The sequence below is a fragment of the Micropterus salmoides genome, unplaced genomic scaffold (assembly GCF_014851395.1).
Source record: "Micropterus salmoides isolate LMB-PRFRI ecotype aquatic unplaced genomic scaffold, ASM1485139v1 Ms_hic_scaffold_14, whole genome shotgun sequence".
NCBI lineage: Eukaryota > Metazoa > Chordata > Actinopteri > Centrarchiformes > Centrarchidae > Micropterus > Micropterus salmoides.
In genome coordinates this window covers 26,443,852-26,460,112 of record NW_024040485.1, presented here as the reverse complement: position 1 = coordinate 26,460,112, position 16,261 = coordinate 26,443,852, and the positions used below count along the sequence as shown (strand labels likewise).

The window sequence follows — 16,261 nt, the reverse complement described above, 5'->3', positions numbered from 1 at the left end:
TTTCATCTTCTTTCTTTTTACCCTTTTCCCATGACAACGTCTTCCCATTCGGCTTACTTGTCTCCTTTGCTGCGGGCGACGCCGATGAGCTTCTCTATGCCGCCAGCATCCCTCAGGGCCTTGGTGTTCTCCATGTTCTTGGTGATGACCTCATGCAGTGCGCAGCAGATAGCCGTGATGGTGTCGTCCGACATGGTCTTCCCCACCAGGCTGCTGGTGTTGCCGACTCCTCCTCCCCCACCGCTAGTGGTGTTGTTGTTGTTGCTGCCTCCAGGCAAACGATGCACCAAGTCCCTCATGGCGTATTTACCTGTGGGCACGGTGGGTACGAGTGACAGGGTGGGTGGAATAATGTAGAATAAAGGTGGAAAGAAGGAGACGAGGTGGAAATGAAAGACAGACAATTTGAGCTTTTTTAATGCTAAAATTAATGCATATGTTTTTTTTGGCTAGACCTTTAATCTAACGTTACTGCAAATGAAACTGAATTAACTGAACACTCTGGATACTTTGCAACACAGTGAGGCAAAGTTAAATCTATTTCTACTAACTTCACCAATTAGTAGAAACAGTTGGTGATGCGTAATGCTGGACTTGACTTAGACAATATGCTAACTTTATATGACATGTTTTACTTTACTATGTTCCCAAGGTGGGAATAAGTGCAGGTAAATGGAGAGATAAAGTTCAGTAACTAATATCTGAAGATTCATGTCTAATTCGGTTCTCCAAACTTGCACAATTTTGAGAATAGCTAGTTGATTTGAAACATAAAAGGACCTCCTCCCTGAACCCAAAATTTTTGTCTACCCTGATTTAAACATAAAACAAACAAACAAACAAACAAACATGACCCTTCCCCTTTGCTGACCCCTCGGCCCGTAATATTTATATAATAAATAATACATGCAGTCCCTAAGTCGACTGTGGTTATTTCTAATCTTATAAACGTATGAAACTCCCAGCCACAAGTAAGAAAATCCAGCCTGGCTGGGTGTCAGACAATGATGATGGCTTGGTCACGTGATCTAACAGAGACTGACTACATTTCCCACGACACCTCAGTACTGCTGTCATGCAATCTTGTCCACTCTGCCCCTCATTCTGAATTGACCCTGGGGTGTGGCCATGTCATGACCTACTGACAGTTCACATCCACACTAAATGTGTTTTCATGCTGTAAAAAAATCCTGCTGGTGCCTGAAGCATACATACTCACTCATTTTGATTAATAGCTTTTAAAAAACACACTTATCTCCAGATAATCTAAGTAAGTACAGTAAGTTATCAAACAATATTAAACCATGTAAAACAACTGCTTAATTGCCACATACTCGCAATGTTGGCAATATTCTCACTATCACAAACATATAAAACAAACAACATTGCGGCAATAAAAAACAACAGTTGGCTCATAGCGGACCTATCTGTGTGGGGTACAGGATTGACATTACAACCTACATACACTGTACACATTCTGCATTCACACACATATACACACACCACTTCGCTCAGAGCCTCAAGCATCAGACAGACTAAGTGGAAGGAGGCATGAGGTTGTTGCTATGGGGACCAGCAGAAAAGCAGTTTATTACAGACATCACTCGGTCTCCAAAGGAAAATCAAGCATCAAACGATCAGTCAGATTTAACAGCCCCTTCTATGGAATTACTGTTAAACATGTCTACTTCAAAAATGTATCATATTCAATATTACGGCAAGTGAGTAATCCTGAAAGCAGTTCAAGATGAATGCACTTTTTTTATGTGCCCTTCTCATGAATTAAGGCAGAATTAAGCACATTACTCCACTAGTATAAAAAATACTTCAATAAAATTCTTGAATAAAGTTGGTTTACTTTGGTAATTATGCATTAACCCACTGACAGACAATTTTTTGTGTCACATTTTTTCCCCTCACTTCACTTTCTGTTTCTTTCTATGACTCACCAATGAGCTCCTTGTTCCTGATATCCAGAGCCATGTTTCTCAGCGCGGTGGCCACGGCACAAACTACCCGGTCATTGTCTATCCTCAGCAACTCCACAAGGATAGGGAGGCCCTTCTCTTTACGCACTGCGGCCCGGATATACACCGACCACTGGGCAGGAGCGTGGGAAGGGAGGGTTTGGAGGAGGACAGAGAGAGCATCAGAGATTTGTTTTTATGCACCTTTTTTTCTGGTGTATTATGTTTGTTCCTCTGAATTGATGTACCATATTATGGCTAACTCTTTCTTTAAATTCAAAATTGAATATGTGTTTTCAAAGGTAGGGTGCGATTGATTTTATTCTTTTCTTTTAAATTATCATATCATGTCATAAAAAATGTACATGACATAATGTAATTTCACAGCTGAAGACCGCTGCACTTTGAAACATGTAAGGATTCATTTAAGAGTTTACCTCCACGCTCTGTAAGGCAGTAATTAGGCACAGCGGGGCTTTGAGATTATGCTAATGTTGGCATGCTAACATGCTCTGACCTGATTGATGGCACTTGATGAAAAACGTTTTTTATGTAAAACCAAAAATGTCAACCTCATGGTGGCACTACTGAAATGTCTGGAAAGATCCAATATGATATCTTTTTGTCAAATCGATGATACTGTCATTTCATAAAAAAAGGCATCTGTCAAGTGCAGGATTATTGTTATCTATGAAGATTCTCAGTCATCCAGGTCATAGTTATCCAACGAAGGTTAAAATGAAGGGCAACTGGACTTGGTTGAAGCTACTGGAAGACGTTTCGTCCCTTATCCAAAGGACTTCTTCAGTTCTGACTGACTGGCAGGGAAACTCAGCTATTTAACCTCAGTGGGGTCGTTATCTCGGGTCATCGATACCGCTGGTTCGTTAGTGTTCCTTGTTGCTGTGACGACAGTCGTTACAGTCGTTGAGACAAAGATTATTGTTAGAATTTGCCCAAAAGATGCTGTCTGTCTACACCAAAGTGCTGTCTATCAAGTTAACTGGCAGACAGTTAAAAAGCAATTAGGCTGGTAAATGACAAAAAAAAACCCATTTTAGATCTAAAGTCATCAAATGGCCCCCTGTATAATTTGTCATTACCTGAAACACACTTATGAAAATAAGGCACTTTTATTATTTATTGCATTTATTCTGACTTGAGTCTTTTAGATGCCATTACATAAAAAGTGTTGATTTCAAAGACATGTGTAAACACCAAAGTCTAGTAAGTAATGTTTGCTATCCCACAGCACAAACAACCAGATTATGGCGACTGTTAGGGTTGTTATTTTGCTGTTTGCTGAGATTTCTCACTTTCAGAACACTTTGACACCCACTGGAATTTCAATATCTTGTGCAGATGTCCTTTAGTATCACAGGGACATAGACACAGTCCTTACCTTCCAGCTGCCAGCAGCTAGGTTCTGCAGAGCCCCAGCTGCTCCCTCCAGGGTGTCTGGGTTGGAGCACTCAGACAGCAGTGTTAGGTAGGGCTTGACGATGGTGGGGTGCCATAACATCTGGATGCCTTTCGGGGGCTCCGCCAAGTCTGGAAATGGGCCGACGCCATCCCACTGCGGAAGATGACACATAATTCAGAATAGAAAAGAATTTTGAATTCTGTGTGAAGGGAGGGTTTGACAGTGGTAGGGTGCCAGCATGGTCCCCTCAGGCAAAAGCAGGGAGAGGAGAGAGAGATTTACTATTCATAAACTGTGTATAAATAAGGTGGCATTCATCCATTTGTGCATTTTGTTTTTTCTAACTCCTTTGTAATTCCTGCGTTGATGATGCATCTTGACAAATAGACACACATACTGTATATCAATAATAAGCGTTGGCTGTTGAATGCACTAGATTTCTCAGTGACAATATAATTCATGTGTGTTCATGAGAAGGCGCATTATGGAAAAAAAAAAACTATTGAGTTTGCACCAAAAAGTATTAATTAGTTGTTATATGCACCACACTTATCTTCGGAAATACAAAGAGCACTGCACATTTAAATGCAAATATAACAGAAGTTCAGTAACAATAATAATATATTACTGTTTACTGACTTTTAATGGAATCATTTCGGGATTAAATGATAGTAACATGTTATCATTTTGCAAATGTCCGTGCTCCAAATTAATGATTCTGATGAAGACTTAAGAATTAAGTTATTGAGGTTTTTGTTTTACAAGTCTCTGGTTTTATGTGATACCTAATGGTGGAACTTTTTGGTTAATTTCAGGTGAAGACAACAATCTCCAATGCAAAAATCCCATTAATTCAACATGATTCTTACTAAATTAAAAAGAACTGAATCTTTTAATGTACATGTGTGCATGTCAGTATTCTCCTAAGACAGAGAGCATTTCCTTTAAGTGTCATTCATGGCCAGAAAATAGTAGCACTCTAACAGTACAAAACTAATATAAACCTCTATCACACACACTGAAGACACACGTTAATCCAAACACTGGGCAGTATTACAGTAGGACATACATTTAGTGGACAAAAACTGCAAAAGTTATTTCAGTTTGGATTATATCGGTGGCAATGTGACGACTTTGAGGAGAGTTACTTGAAGCAGGTGCACTGCACTTCATGTTTTCGGGAGAACCATCTGAATTTACAATCTTAGGCCAAAAAGGTGTGAACTAATTATATCTCGTGTGCATGCAATAGCATTTTAAGCGCTCGATGTAGTAAAAAACATGGCCTTGATATATATTTTTTTTCTCTCTATGGCCACTCCAGGGCTCCATAAAAATGTATTTGTATGCTTAAACGTACTGGAGCCTGCACAGTTGTTCTTTATCTCATTCTGATTTGTAGGACTGTATATATTAATATAACTACGAAATCCTGTATGCTTCTGTCCTTCCTTCTGCAATGATGTAATCTCACATGATGTCTGTTAAGGCTCTGCAATATTGCCAGCACACTGCATTGAAAAAATGTATTTGTTGTCTTCCTTTGCTTCCCTGTTTGTCTTTGACCATATCATTCTACCACAGCCTCTTTATCCTCTCTCTTCTCTCATCCCTTTGTATTTTCTGGCCTCCCTCCCACCAACTTCCCTTACTCTCCTTTTACATGTCCCCTCCACCGACATATGCTTTCCTCCTCTCCTCTCCTCCTTCTCTCCACTAATTACCCCACAGTTGATAGAGTTTTGCCCTCTCCAACAAGCTCCCCAATCCCTACTTCATGGTAATCACCCACAGCTGCACTGGAGTGGAGAGAGACAGATAGAGGGGAGAAGGGGGGGTACGTATTATTATTATGGAGAGGTTATGATTTGGCCCTTTACATTCTGATCCCAGGGTTAGTTTTAAGATCCCTCATCTCTCTGGTTCTGCCTGGATACACAAACAGTTCGTTGAATATTCGTTTGACAAATGGAAGTTAAAGGCCTGGCTCATAACTACTATTTTTTTTTTTTTTTAAATCTCCTTTCTCTGTCTTTCCTAGAAATGAAAGGGGGGAAAAAAGCATGCAGGGCTAATGAGCAATTCATCCACCCTGATCCACCGGAAGTGTTTTTCAATCCCCCCAGCTTCACTAGAAGTTGTAAAAGACGTCTTCCACTCAACCAGAATGTGATGCTGATTGCTTATTAGCATGACAAGAGGTTAGAGCCTTTTCCAAGGCAGCCGTTTGGATTCTGCCAATTCTACAACTAAAAGAGCGCTCATTTTTTAACTAACCGGAGGATGAAACTCTTCGTGTTGGCAACAGATAGACAGACCCAGGAAATCCATAGAGATATACTAAACTGGCTTGGTAGTTTTTGATTCTGTGCACAGGTAATCGGAGAACAGACAAGTCACTGTAGGTGAAGCTGTAATCCCACAATCCTGTTGTGTGAAAACCTTGTCGCATGTGTTGGTAATATAAAGCAAAGCAAAAAACATCACATCAAGAAGATACATATTAGCACATCATCAAGCTCTTCTTGACACATGTAGCTGTGAGTGACCTCATTCTGCAGACGTGACCCTGAATAATCCGGGTGCTAGGTGAATATCAGTAGTTGACGTGGAAAACAACTCTGGCTCAAACATCATGAATATCAAAGAAAGCTGTAGTGCATTCATAAATATTAATTTGAGACTAGAGATAGTGTGAACCGAGGATGAACTGAGCAAATGTTTCTGAACTAGAAACAGCATAGAGCTGCGTTACAAAATGAGACACTGAATCCCCAAAAATATTGTTGTTATATAAATAAAAACAAAATTGCAGCAATAGTGTCTCGGTGTCTTACAAAATACACACTATATGCTCTATAAAAAAGATAAGAAAAGATCAGCTAGAACTTCAAAGTTCAAATTAAGAGAAAAAAGCAACAATTTTATTATTAATGGGTGCAAATCCTAAATATACACAATGTCAAAAACAGGTTAACGGTAAGGATCGTTCTTGGTGAGCTGTCTACAGATATGTACGAGCAGTGACATATAGGCATATAACGCTAATAAAGATAACAACACTCGAGCTCTATTACTGTTTTTACGCCTTGTTTAATTAGCATGATCCTGCTGTGGCCATCTGACAGGGAATACCAACCAATAAAGTCACGGCTTTAAAGAGACAAATGATGTCTTTATATGGGTAAAGGTAGATTTTTTATATGATCTTCAAAATTCTATAGGATATTATATTGTTGTGGAATAAGAAGCAAAGTAAATTGAGGCGAGAAAGAGATAAACGAGCACAGGGTGAGCCTAAGTTAAGCCAACAATTAAAAACCACCGGGTAGAGCTGCAATTAGTCAAGAAAGAATTAAAAAAAGAATAGTGACAGAAGATTAATTGTCGATGTTAACTATTTTGATAACAGATTCCTCTCTTTAGTCATTTTTCAAGCAAAAATGTTAAACATTTACTGGTTCCAGCTTCATAAATTTAAGGATTTACTGCTTTTCTTTGTCATTTGTGATAGTAAATGAAGAATCTTTTGGTTTCGGGCTACTGGTTGGCCAAAAGAAAAAATTTAGACGTCACTTTGGGCTCTGGGAAATTGTGATGAGCATTTATCACACAGTTTTTAGACTCAACAGTTAATCATGAAGATAACGGTCAGATAAATCTATAATGAAAATAAGTGTTAGTTGCAGCCCTACCACCAGGACAGCATGGAGCCTAGGAATTCAAAAGCACATCCCCATAATGAAATTGCCCACTTTACGGTCAAGGTGCTCCGGGGTGTGATATTAGTAGCAAAAACTGATCACCGTATGTTAACGTAGCCACAAATGCATAATTAACATGAACAAAACAAACATTAAGCTAACAATGCACACAAGCAACAGTTTATTATGTTCCACAGAGAGAATGTCCATCTGCCGCCCCTGCATCTAGCTGCCACATTCATGCTTGTTGATGCCTCCTTTGATAAAGTAGTGATCACACATGGAGACACAAGTCGCAGGCTCTCACGAGTCCCAAAGCCTGTGGGCCTGTTAAACATCGAGCCAGTAATTAGCATACTCAGCTTTGATTGGGCAGTTATTTGCCATTATATGCCACTGACTCTATAAGGGTACAAAATGAAGTGGTTCATTTCCTGAGAGATCTGTTTCCACGCATCGCTTTCTTATCCAAGTCCCGGCAGTATGATAAAGTTATATCACGAGACTCAGGAAGCCTGAATTGATCTGAACTAAAGTGATGTTCACTAGCATCCTGTCGCTTCTTCGGTCTTTGAGTCTTTATGTGTCAATGGGGTTTGGGTGCATTCAGCTAGACCCCATAACAAATTTTTGTGCAAACCACTGGAGTGTTTTTGCGGTCCAAATTATTTCACTTTAAATACTTAACACATCAAATGCCGAATCTGTGTGCCTTTGTGTGTGTGTTTTTGTGTATGCAGATTGGGCATATTTCAAAAGTTAGCAATGCTCCTCCGTATGTCTGTGAAATCAGGCCCTGACCCTCTTTTTGTACAAGCTAGTAGAGGGCAACAGCATTCAGCCAAGACCAAACATAGTCAATTAGCTTGTCTGGATATCATTAGACTACTGTTCAAAGGTATTCGACATAGACGATTCCACCAAATTATTATTATCCATCACATTATTATCTAACTACGTGGTTCTGCAGGACTTTGAACACCCAGCCCAAACAAGAAATCCACTGACTCTTCAGCTGAGGCTGCCAAACATTTTCATATGAAGCACCAGCCAAATGTATTTGACTGAATCAAGAAAGGAATCAAAAGAAGAGAAGATGACACTGACAGAAAATAAGACAAAGAAAGAAATGAAATGTGAAAAGATGCCACTTTCTGTTTTCCCACCTGGTCATGTCCCTTCTTTTTCTTCTTCTTCTTGCCCCAGCATCCGGAGCTCTCTGCGTCCTTCCCGCCGGTGTCACATAAAAGACCGTCCAACTCCTCTGACCCTCCCTGCTGGCTCTGAGACGTCTCCGCTGCCAGACGGTACGACAAGTTCCTCAGGATGCACACACAGTTCTCTACGGTCTGATGATAGAGACGGAAAGAAAGAAAGGAGAAAGTGTGGAGAATGAGATAGACATGAAGGGGCGACAGATGGCAATCAGGCGAACAGACAAACACTAAAAATCAGACTGTAGACACATATGCGGTCACACACACTGAAACACACAAGCATGCACACATATATGAACATACTGTGCAGGGCAGACTGTATTATAATACAATATATAAACATGGCACACACACACACACACACACACAAATCCTATTGTTGTGAGTGGCGATGCAGTCAACAGTCACAGACTTTGATCTTGTGAAGGATTTCTGAGGATTAAAAAATTCAACACTCAACACACACACACACACACACCCTTACACACTGGCAACACAGCTCGACACTTTACACATCAAACGCACATCTATGCATAGAGCGCATAAGCAAGCACATCCACACAAACTCTCATGCTCACACAAAAGCACATACACACTCTCACTACTGATGTTTCTGTGTCACTGGCCATCTGGGTTGGGCAATATATGGTGCACTGTGAAAAATTACACTAGGCAAGCTCGGGATTTTATATGTATTTTTATATATGATCTTTAGCTTTGATCATTCTTTTTGCAAAATCTTTGAAATTTAAGATTTAGATGTTTAATTTATTTTTTTTGCAACTTGTTTCAGACACGTACTTAGTAGAAGGGAAACATTGGTTTGTTGTTTCAAGATATTATTAACTTCGTATTTAACAGCATATATCTGCCAGTGCAGGAAGAAAATGTTACTGTATGTATCCACAATATGTATCACTCCATTCTGAAGATCTAAAAACAAAACAACTTCCCATGGTTTCATTTTTTACAGTGTGTAGTTTGTGGTCTGCAAGCCTTGGGCATTAACATACAAACCACAGGGACAACTTACACAAATTAATATGAATTATGCTGTGTATACCTAAAGTCTGCAAAGCCACAGATAAAACAGATTTGCATTTAACTCATGTAAATTTATGTAAATTTCAAATATTTTTTGCATAGTAATCATCATGAAACACATGTTTACAAAGCAAAAAATAACCACTGATATGAGTTCTTGGATAGTGATACACAAACATGCAGTACGACACACACACAGGACCTTTGAGCAACATAATTTCCATCACTGTGTGCATGTGCGTTTCTATTCAGGTGATATTGTATGTGCATGAGCTAGAGGCTATGAGAGTTTGTGTGCATGGAAGTTGGTTGTAAATGTGTGAGAGAGTTACCTTGCTGTCAATCTCACTGCTCCCTAGAGCAGTCTGGATGACGTAGAGCAGAGCGTCTGTCAGGCCCTCGCATTCCCTCATCCTCCTCCGGGCCTCCTCGCCTGCAGAACTCACATTCCTGTTACACACACACACAAACACAGGTACACATAATCAATCATCAATGAAAAGTCCAACTGAAAACAGAACATGCAGCAAAGTTTCTGAATACCCTACACACTTCTGCAAACTTATCCACATAACTTGAGTCTTGTTGAAGCATATGGATGTGCTACTGCATGTGTATGCCTGTCTGTGTGGCAGAGAGGAGAGACAATCAGAGGGTAATGCCCTTTAAATGTCAGACTATTAAAGATGGCTAGGAGATGCTTGTGCCCTCAGTGTCAGTGAGAAATGACACCAAGCTGCCAAAACTCCATTAGTCGCATTTATTTTCCCAGGTCCTTAATAACGGTCTTCACCATTTTAGTTTGTGATTTTAAGGTACGACATGTGGTGTTATACAGCTGCAATATGACACATTTATCACACTTTATCGCACAAGTAAACAGCAAATACAGTATTATATGCATTTATTTATGCAAACTGTGTTAATGCTTAAATCCTTCATCAGCTTGGAAGCTAGGGCAAGCAATTTACGTCATAAGCATTTTTGTTATATTTGTTGAAATTCTCTTTCAGTCATTGACGGCAATCAATAAATCAAATGCTCTGACACAAAAATGAAAAAGAAAATCCAGTATCTGTGGCTGTGGTTCGGTTGGACACTTTAAAAATTGTAATGCTAAAGTGCAGGTTTCACGCACAGGGGAAGAAGTGCGATAACGTGCAATCAATCACCACCTGGAGCGAGGTCAATCTCAAAACACTTTGCACCGGTTTGCAGCGTTTTCGGATTGAACGTCATTTTTCGTGCCTGAGGAACTGAACCCGCTTCATTTTCTGAATTTATTTTTGTGTAACCCGAAGTAGAATTTTAATTTTGTATCTGTTTTTGTTTGAAATATTTAAATACACTAATGTTTTGTTTTGAGCTAAGCCTTTGAGTTTGTGCTGTTCTTTTGTTTTATGGTCATTCAGTGGGATGGTGTACATTCTTGCTACTTGTAAATCCTTTGTGACATTTGATTTATATAACTTTGAACCAACCAGTCAAACAAATCTTTTATCTCACTGCCAGGAGAGAGACCTGGCTGGCACACCGCATAAAATAACTGTCAAAACTAAACTGTGAAAAACAAACTGTCGCAACGTGACTAACCCCAGATAAACACAAATATAAAAAGCACATGAATTTTACTTTTAAACAACTTTACCATACAAGCTATGGTGGCTGACCATTTGGGTCAATATCACTAGTGCCTTTGGTGTCCTCCACAGAATCAGTCAACATTAACATATTGTAAAATAATTAAATTGTGAGGTTTTATTATAAATGATCAAACACACACACACAGTAAAATGATTGGTCTCTATTTTCTTTGATTGGGTGCATGTGGTTTTTGCATGTCCCACGGCCTGCTATGCTAACTTCAATGAGTGTAATAAGTGTTTTATTTTGATCATTTAACTCCCTAACGCTGATTGTTGCAAATTCGCATCACACCGCTTCCATTCAGACTGCAGCCGAGATAGCGTATGTAATTCCCGCAATGCCTGTGCATATTCGATACGTTCCTAGGAACCTTTTGCAAGCATTGGTTTCTAGTTTATGCCTATTGTTGCAAATTTGCATCATACCTATATCATAACTGAATTTATATCTTTCCTATGTTCTTTAGACAAATTTAAACAAATCTCCACTTAATTTAGCATCAGCTTGAAAGCAAATGAAAACAAATATAATACATTTTCTTATATGATTATAAACAAATTCGGTCGTCAAGTTTAATTTTCATAATAATATTAAATAAATATTTTGTCCTTGAAATTGCTGTCCACCCTGTCATTGTGGGGTAAATGCCTCTTTAAGAAACTGCCGGATGTTTTTAGTGACCATCATCACCAACAATTTGTCTTTGTTGAATGGAGGTTGAAACAACCGCTGCAAGTGCAGTACATTTCTACACTTTTATTTCTTAATTTTCTTCATATTGTGTTTGTTGTCAAGCTTAACATGTCCACCCTGTCAAATTCAACATATATTTGTGAAACTGTACACAGTCATCTTCAAAATGAATCACTTTGCAAACTCAGGGTCTACCATGTGCTCATTAAATGCTAACTTTAGTGAAAAAATGTCTACTCTGTCATCCATCCTTCTATGACAAGGTGGATATGGTACATTACATGGAGGACATGTTCTTAGTTTCCCTACTTTCTTATAATTTTAAACATTTTACAGTTGTTCCATAATATTGCTCCCAGCAGGTTTTTTGATGATCGTGATTTAATGATATTTTACAAACTTTTCTCTATGTAATTAAAACAACAGACTGTGATCTAACTTATAGTCTATATAAGAGATTTCACTACCTATTTGAAAAAATACAGCTGTGCAAAATTAAAATGAAAACTAAATTAAAAAAATTAATAAAATCATTCAGTCTGTTAAAATGAATATGTTTCCCCAAGTTTAAACCAGTATTAACTAATAATAATAAAAAGTTAGTGGCAAGATGCGTTTTTGTCAACAATCTGAAGATTTTTTAATTGTCGGGACATATTGCTGTAAACTATGTGTTTTTTTAGACTTGTGTAGAATGTTTCCTAAAATCATTAAACCTAAAGGTTTCCTGTTGTTTAACAAATAATGTGTTGTTTTCTATTTCACGCATAAAGCCTTTGTCCATCTTGTCATGCCAGGGTCCACGTGGCATGACATGATTTACTGTACTGACATGATTTATTTTGAAAGTTTGACCAGATATGTTTATTGTTAGATTTTATTTAGAAAAAGTTCAAATACCACAGATGACAGGGTGCACATATTTTGCATTTTGGTCATACTTTGTATGCTTGCAATTAATTTATAAAAAGTGCTGGAGCTTGACCAAGATACATTTTTAACAAACTAAGATCTACTTAATAAAATATGTGAATTTAAATGGAAAATCTGGGCTTTTTCTTTTGGGAATTATGAAGTCTCAAAGGCACTTTATAGTGATATTGACCCATCTGCAGCTCAGCATGACAAAGACTAAGAAGCTGGTTGTGGATTTAAGGAGAGCCAAAGCACCAGTGACCCCCTGTTTCCATCCCAGCATTCAGTGTGGACATTGGAGGATTACAAATACCTAGGAGTGCACATGGACAATAAGCTAGACTGGGCCAAAAACACTCAAGCCCTCTACAGGAAGGGCCAGAGCAGTCTCTGTTTTCTGAGGAGGCTGAGGTCCTTCCACATCTGCCGGACAATGCTGAGGAGGTTGCTATCCTGTTTGCATGCGGGGGCAGCAGGTTGAGGGTAGCGGACGCTAACAAACTGACAAACCGCAAGGCCAGTGACATTGTGGGTGTGGCTGGAGAGAAGGATGCTGTCCAAGCTACATGTCATCTTGGACAATGTCTCACACCCACTTCATCACGTGCTGCTCAAACACAGGAGCATTTTCAGTGCAAGACACGTCCCCCCAAAATGCACAACAGATCGCCACCGGAAGTCATTCCCTCCTGTGGCTATCAAACTCTTTAACTCCTGCCCCACAGTCTCAAACACACAGTCTCTTAGTCAGTAACAAGTACAATACCCGACATAGTGTGCAATATTATCTGTATTAATACTCTGGTTATTCTGTCCCATTACAGCTGTTTTTCATCCACATCAAATGTAACTCTAGTCATTATCACTATTTGTACTTAATTCAGTAGATAGGTACATTTTATTTGTCACAATATAACAGGTTATATAGTGAAAATGGGTTTGTAACTCCCTTCTGCTACATAGCAGACAATATGCATTAAAATAACAGAAATAAATTATGAGCTTAAAAGTCACTACTACTACTTTCATTTCTGTTAATACTGTAAAATACTGTACATATCTACACTCCTTATATTTATATCCATATTTGCACTCATTATTACTATTACGATTAAATTCATCACAACTATTTCTCATTACATTTCTGTTTGCTGTAAAATACTGTAAATATCCACACTACCTTAGTGTATCTTTTTATATTTTAAATTTGTTTATTCGTTATTGTTATTTCTGTTCCTTGACATGCAAGCTGAGAAATTATGACAAAGGAATTTCCCCTCTGGGACCAATAAAGTATTTCTGATTTATATACTTCTTTCTTTCACACATTTCCTCTCTTTTGGATACCACCTGTATTCAATTCAATTAACCTCAGTCAGTTTGGCATAATTACAGTAATGACGCATTCCCGTTGCAAGACAACAGGGCTGCAGATTATCTCTCATCATGATCTTTTAGTGTGAAGAATCTAAATAATGAGAGAGAAAAAAAAATCACACTGCTGAAAAAAGGTTGTGTCTACTTGGGGAGCTTTCAAATGAAACAGAATTTGATTAATCCACAGTGTGCCGCTGCTGTGAGAAAAACTGTACTGACAAAAATGTCACTCTTTTGGTAACAACAGGAAGATACTGTTTCTTTCTCTATAATTCTATTATCGAAAGCAGGATTCTGCAGAACGCCTCTGCATGGGGTGATGTTTTGGGAATTGTAATTCTAATGTTACTGTAAAAGAAACAATCCAGCCATTTTAAACAAAACACATTGTCTTTTGCTGCTTTTAATCCCATCTTACTGTAAGAGTGGTTCAACCAGTTTATGAACACTATCATATATATAATAATATATATAATTAGCCGTAATGACACTCTAGCTGCGTCTAAATTCTTCATACAATATAGAAAATGAGCAAATTTCTCACTATCCATATGTAAGTTTTAGTCTGGACTGCCTTCACCATAGGGTTTTTTTTTGCTCTGAGTAGCCAGTGGGGTACCAAGGCTTCTCCACTGGCTAAAATGCGCTGGTTAAGCTCTGCTTAGCAAGCTAACGGCACTGGAAGCCTGCAGTCACCTCACTGCCTACACTCTATCAGAGCTAAATAGCTTGACAATTATCACTCATTATACTCATAATTCATCTCTTTCCTTTAGCATATCAGCTAATGGATACAGCTGCAACACAAAGGAGATTCCAGTGCACCTATGGGAAAAATATTTTAAGCAAAGACTTGGGCCATAACATTTAGAAATATACAACACATAACCACAAAGGCCCTTATGAATAACGTCAGCAGATGTTTCCCTTTAGTATTGCATAGTCTCCAACAAATTCTCAATTTAATTAGCACAAACTCATTGACATAGAGCTGGACCACCTGTGTTCACTGTGTTCTCTCACCCACAACAACACCTGTTGCCTTAGTATGTATGACTGCAACAGTTGAAGTTGCGGGGGCTGCTTTCGTCTTGTCATTTCAGTGAGACGGAGAAAGATGGGTGATTTTAGTGTGATTTCAGCTGCCAATATCACAGGGAAAGTACCTTTAAGTAGATGGCATGCATTTACACTTGTTAAATGTCTTGGTGGTATGACAATGTGTTTGTGTTCCTAATCCGCTTGTAAGTACAGTAAAAAACAAACTGGGTCAACCTACTCTTCATTAGTTGCTCTAGAATATGTGTCGCATATGCAAATTCAATGCACATTATTCATTTTCAGCTTTCTAGCAGCACAAGTTTCAGCACTTTCTGTAAGTTGGCTCAGCGGCATATGCACACACAGGGAGGGAAACAAGCGGTGAGTAAGCAGAGGCAGAAAATCTGTGTGCTTGTGTTTGTGCGTGTGTGAAAGTGAGAGACAGCAAGGCAGAGACAGGGCGAGACAGAAAAAGAAAGGGATAAAGGAGGGATAATATGATGGAGAGAGAAGAAATGAAGGGAGAAAATGAGAAAGCGAGGAGGATAATGGGAGATGGGGAGAGGGAGAGAGCGCAGGTGGCCGGCGATATACCAAACCCGCCATGAAATATTCAATCTTTAATCAGACTCCCAGCATTCCCTAACGAGGCGTGAGAAAGATGAATTAGCCCTTCGAGTTTAGGGCGCTGATCCACACAAAGCTATCTCCTGTGACACACACACTCCAGACACACGCACAGTATTAGATGCAACTAAAGCCTTTTGGTAGCACCCAATATGTGTAGTTTATTTTCACTGAGAGCAGCTGAGCAGACATATTGCGGCTGAGATTAACGTGTTGTTATACAGACAGACAAACAGCAGCATGCACAAACATGCAATGTTTTTTTTTTCTTGTGGTGCTAAAATGTTTGATGGGAGGCAACAAGCAACCATCAAAAAAGTCTGGAACACAGCCGATATTTCTCTGTTAGAAATATTTATGAGCTCATTCTTGGCCTGCCGAAATTTCATCATACAGTCCTGGTAATACTTACCAATACCAATACATATACCAATATCAATTCTATATTTACAAATATCTAATGATTAGATAGCTTATTGAGTTAAAGGCCCTGAATACCTTATTATGAGCGATGGGTGTGTCTGACTTAACAGACACAGTGTTCATTTTAGCCAAATTGTTGTTGGGAGTAGTTGAGTTTTGTTAAGTTTGAACCGAACCACATGC

General features: G+C 38.9%; 1 protein-coding gene across 11 annotated transcripts in view; it reads right to left on the bottom strand.

Moving 5' to 3' along the window:
• Positions 1-16,261, bottom strand: part of ctnnd2b (catenin (cadherin-associated protein), delta 2b) — a 163,320-nt gene that overhangs the window by 12,856 nt on the left and 134,203 nt on the right. For all 11 annotated transcript variants that reach the window (XM_038718780.1, XM_038718782.1, XM_038718781.1 and 8 more), the window contains 5 exons: positions 9,688-9,805; positions 8,261-8,443; positions 3,370-3,543; positions 1,950-2,100; positions 58-310 (listed from right to left, as the gene is read on the bottom strand). In XM_038718780.1, coding sequence (XP_038574708.1) covers positions 58-310; positions 1,950-2,100; positions 3,370-3,543; positions 8,261-8,443; positions 9,688-9,805 — 879 coding nt within the window. The remainder of the gene's footprint in view (positions 1-57; positions 311-1,949; positions 2,101-3,369; positions 3,544-8,260; positions 8,444-9,687; positions 9,806-16,261) is intronic.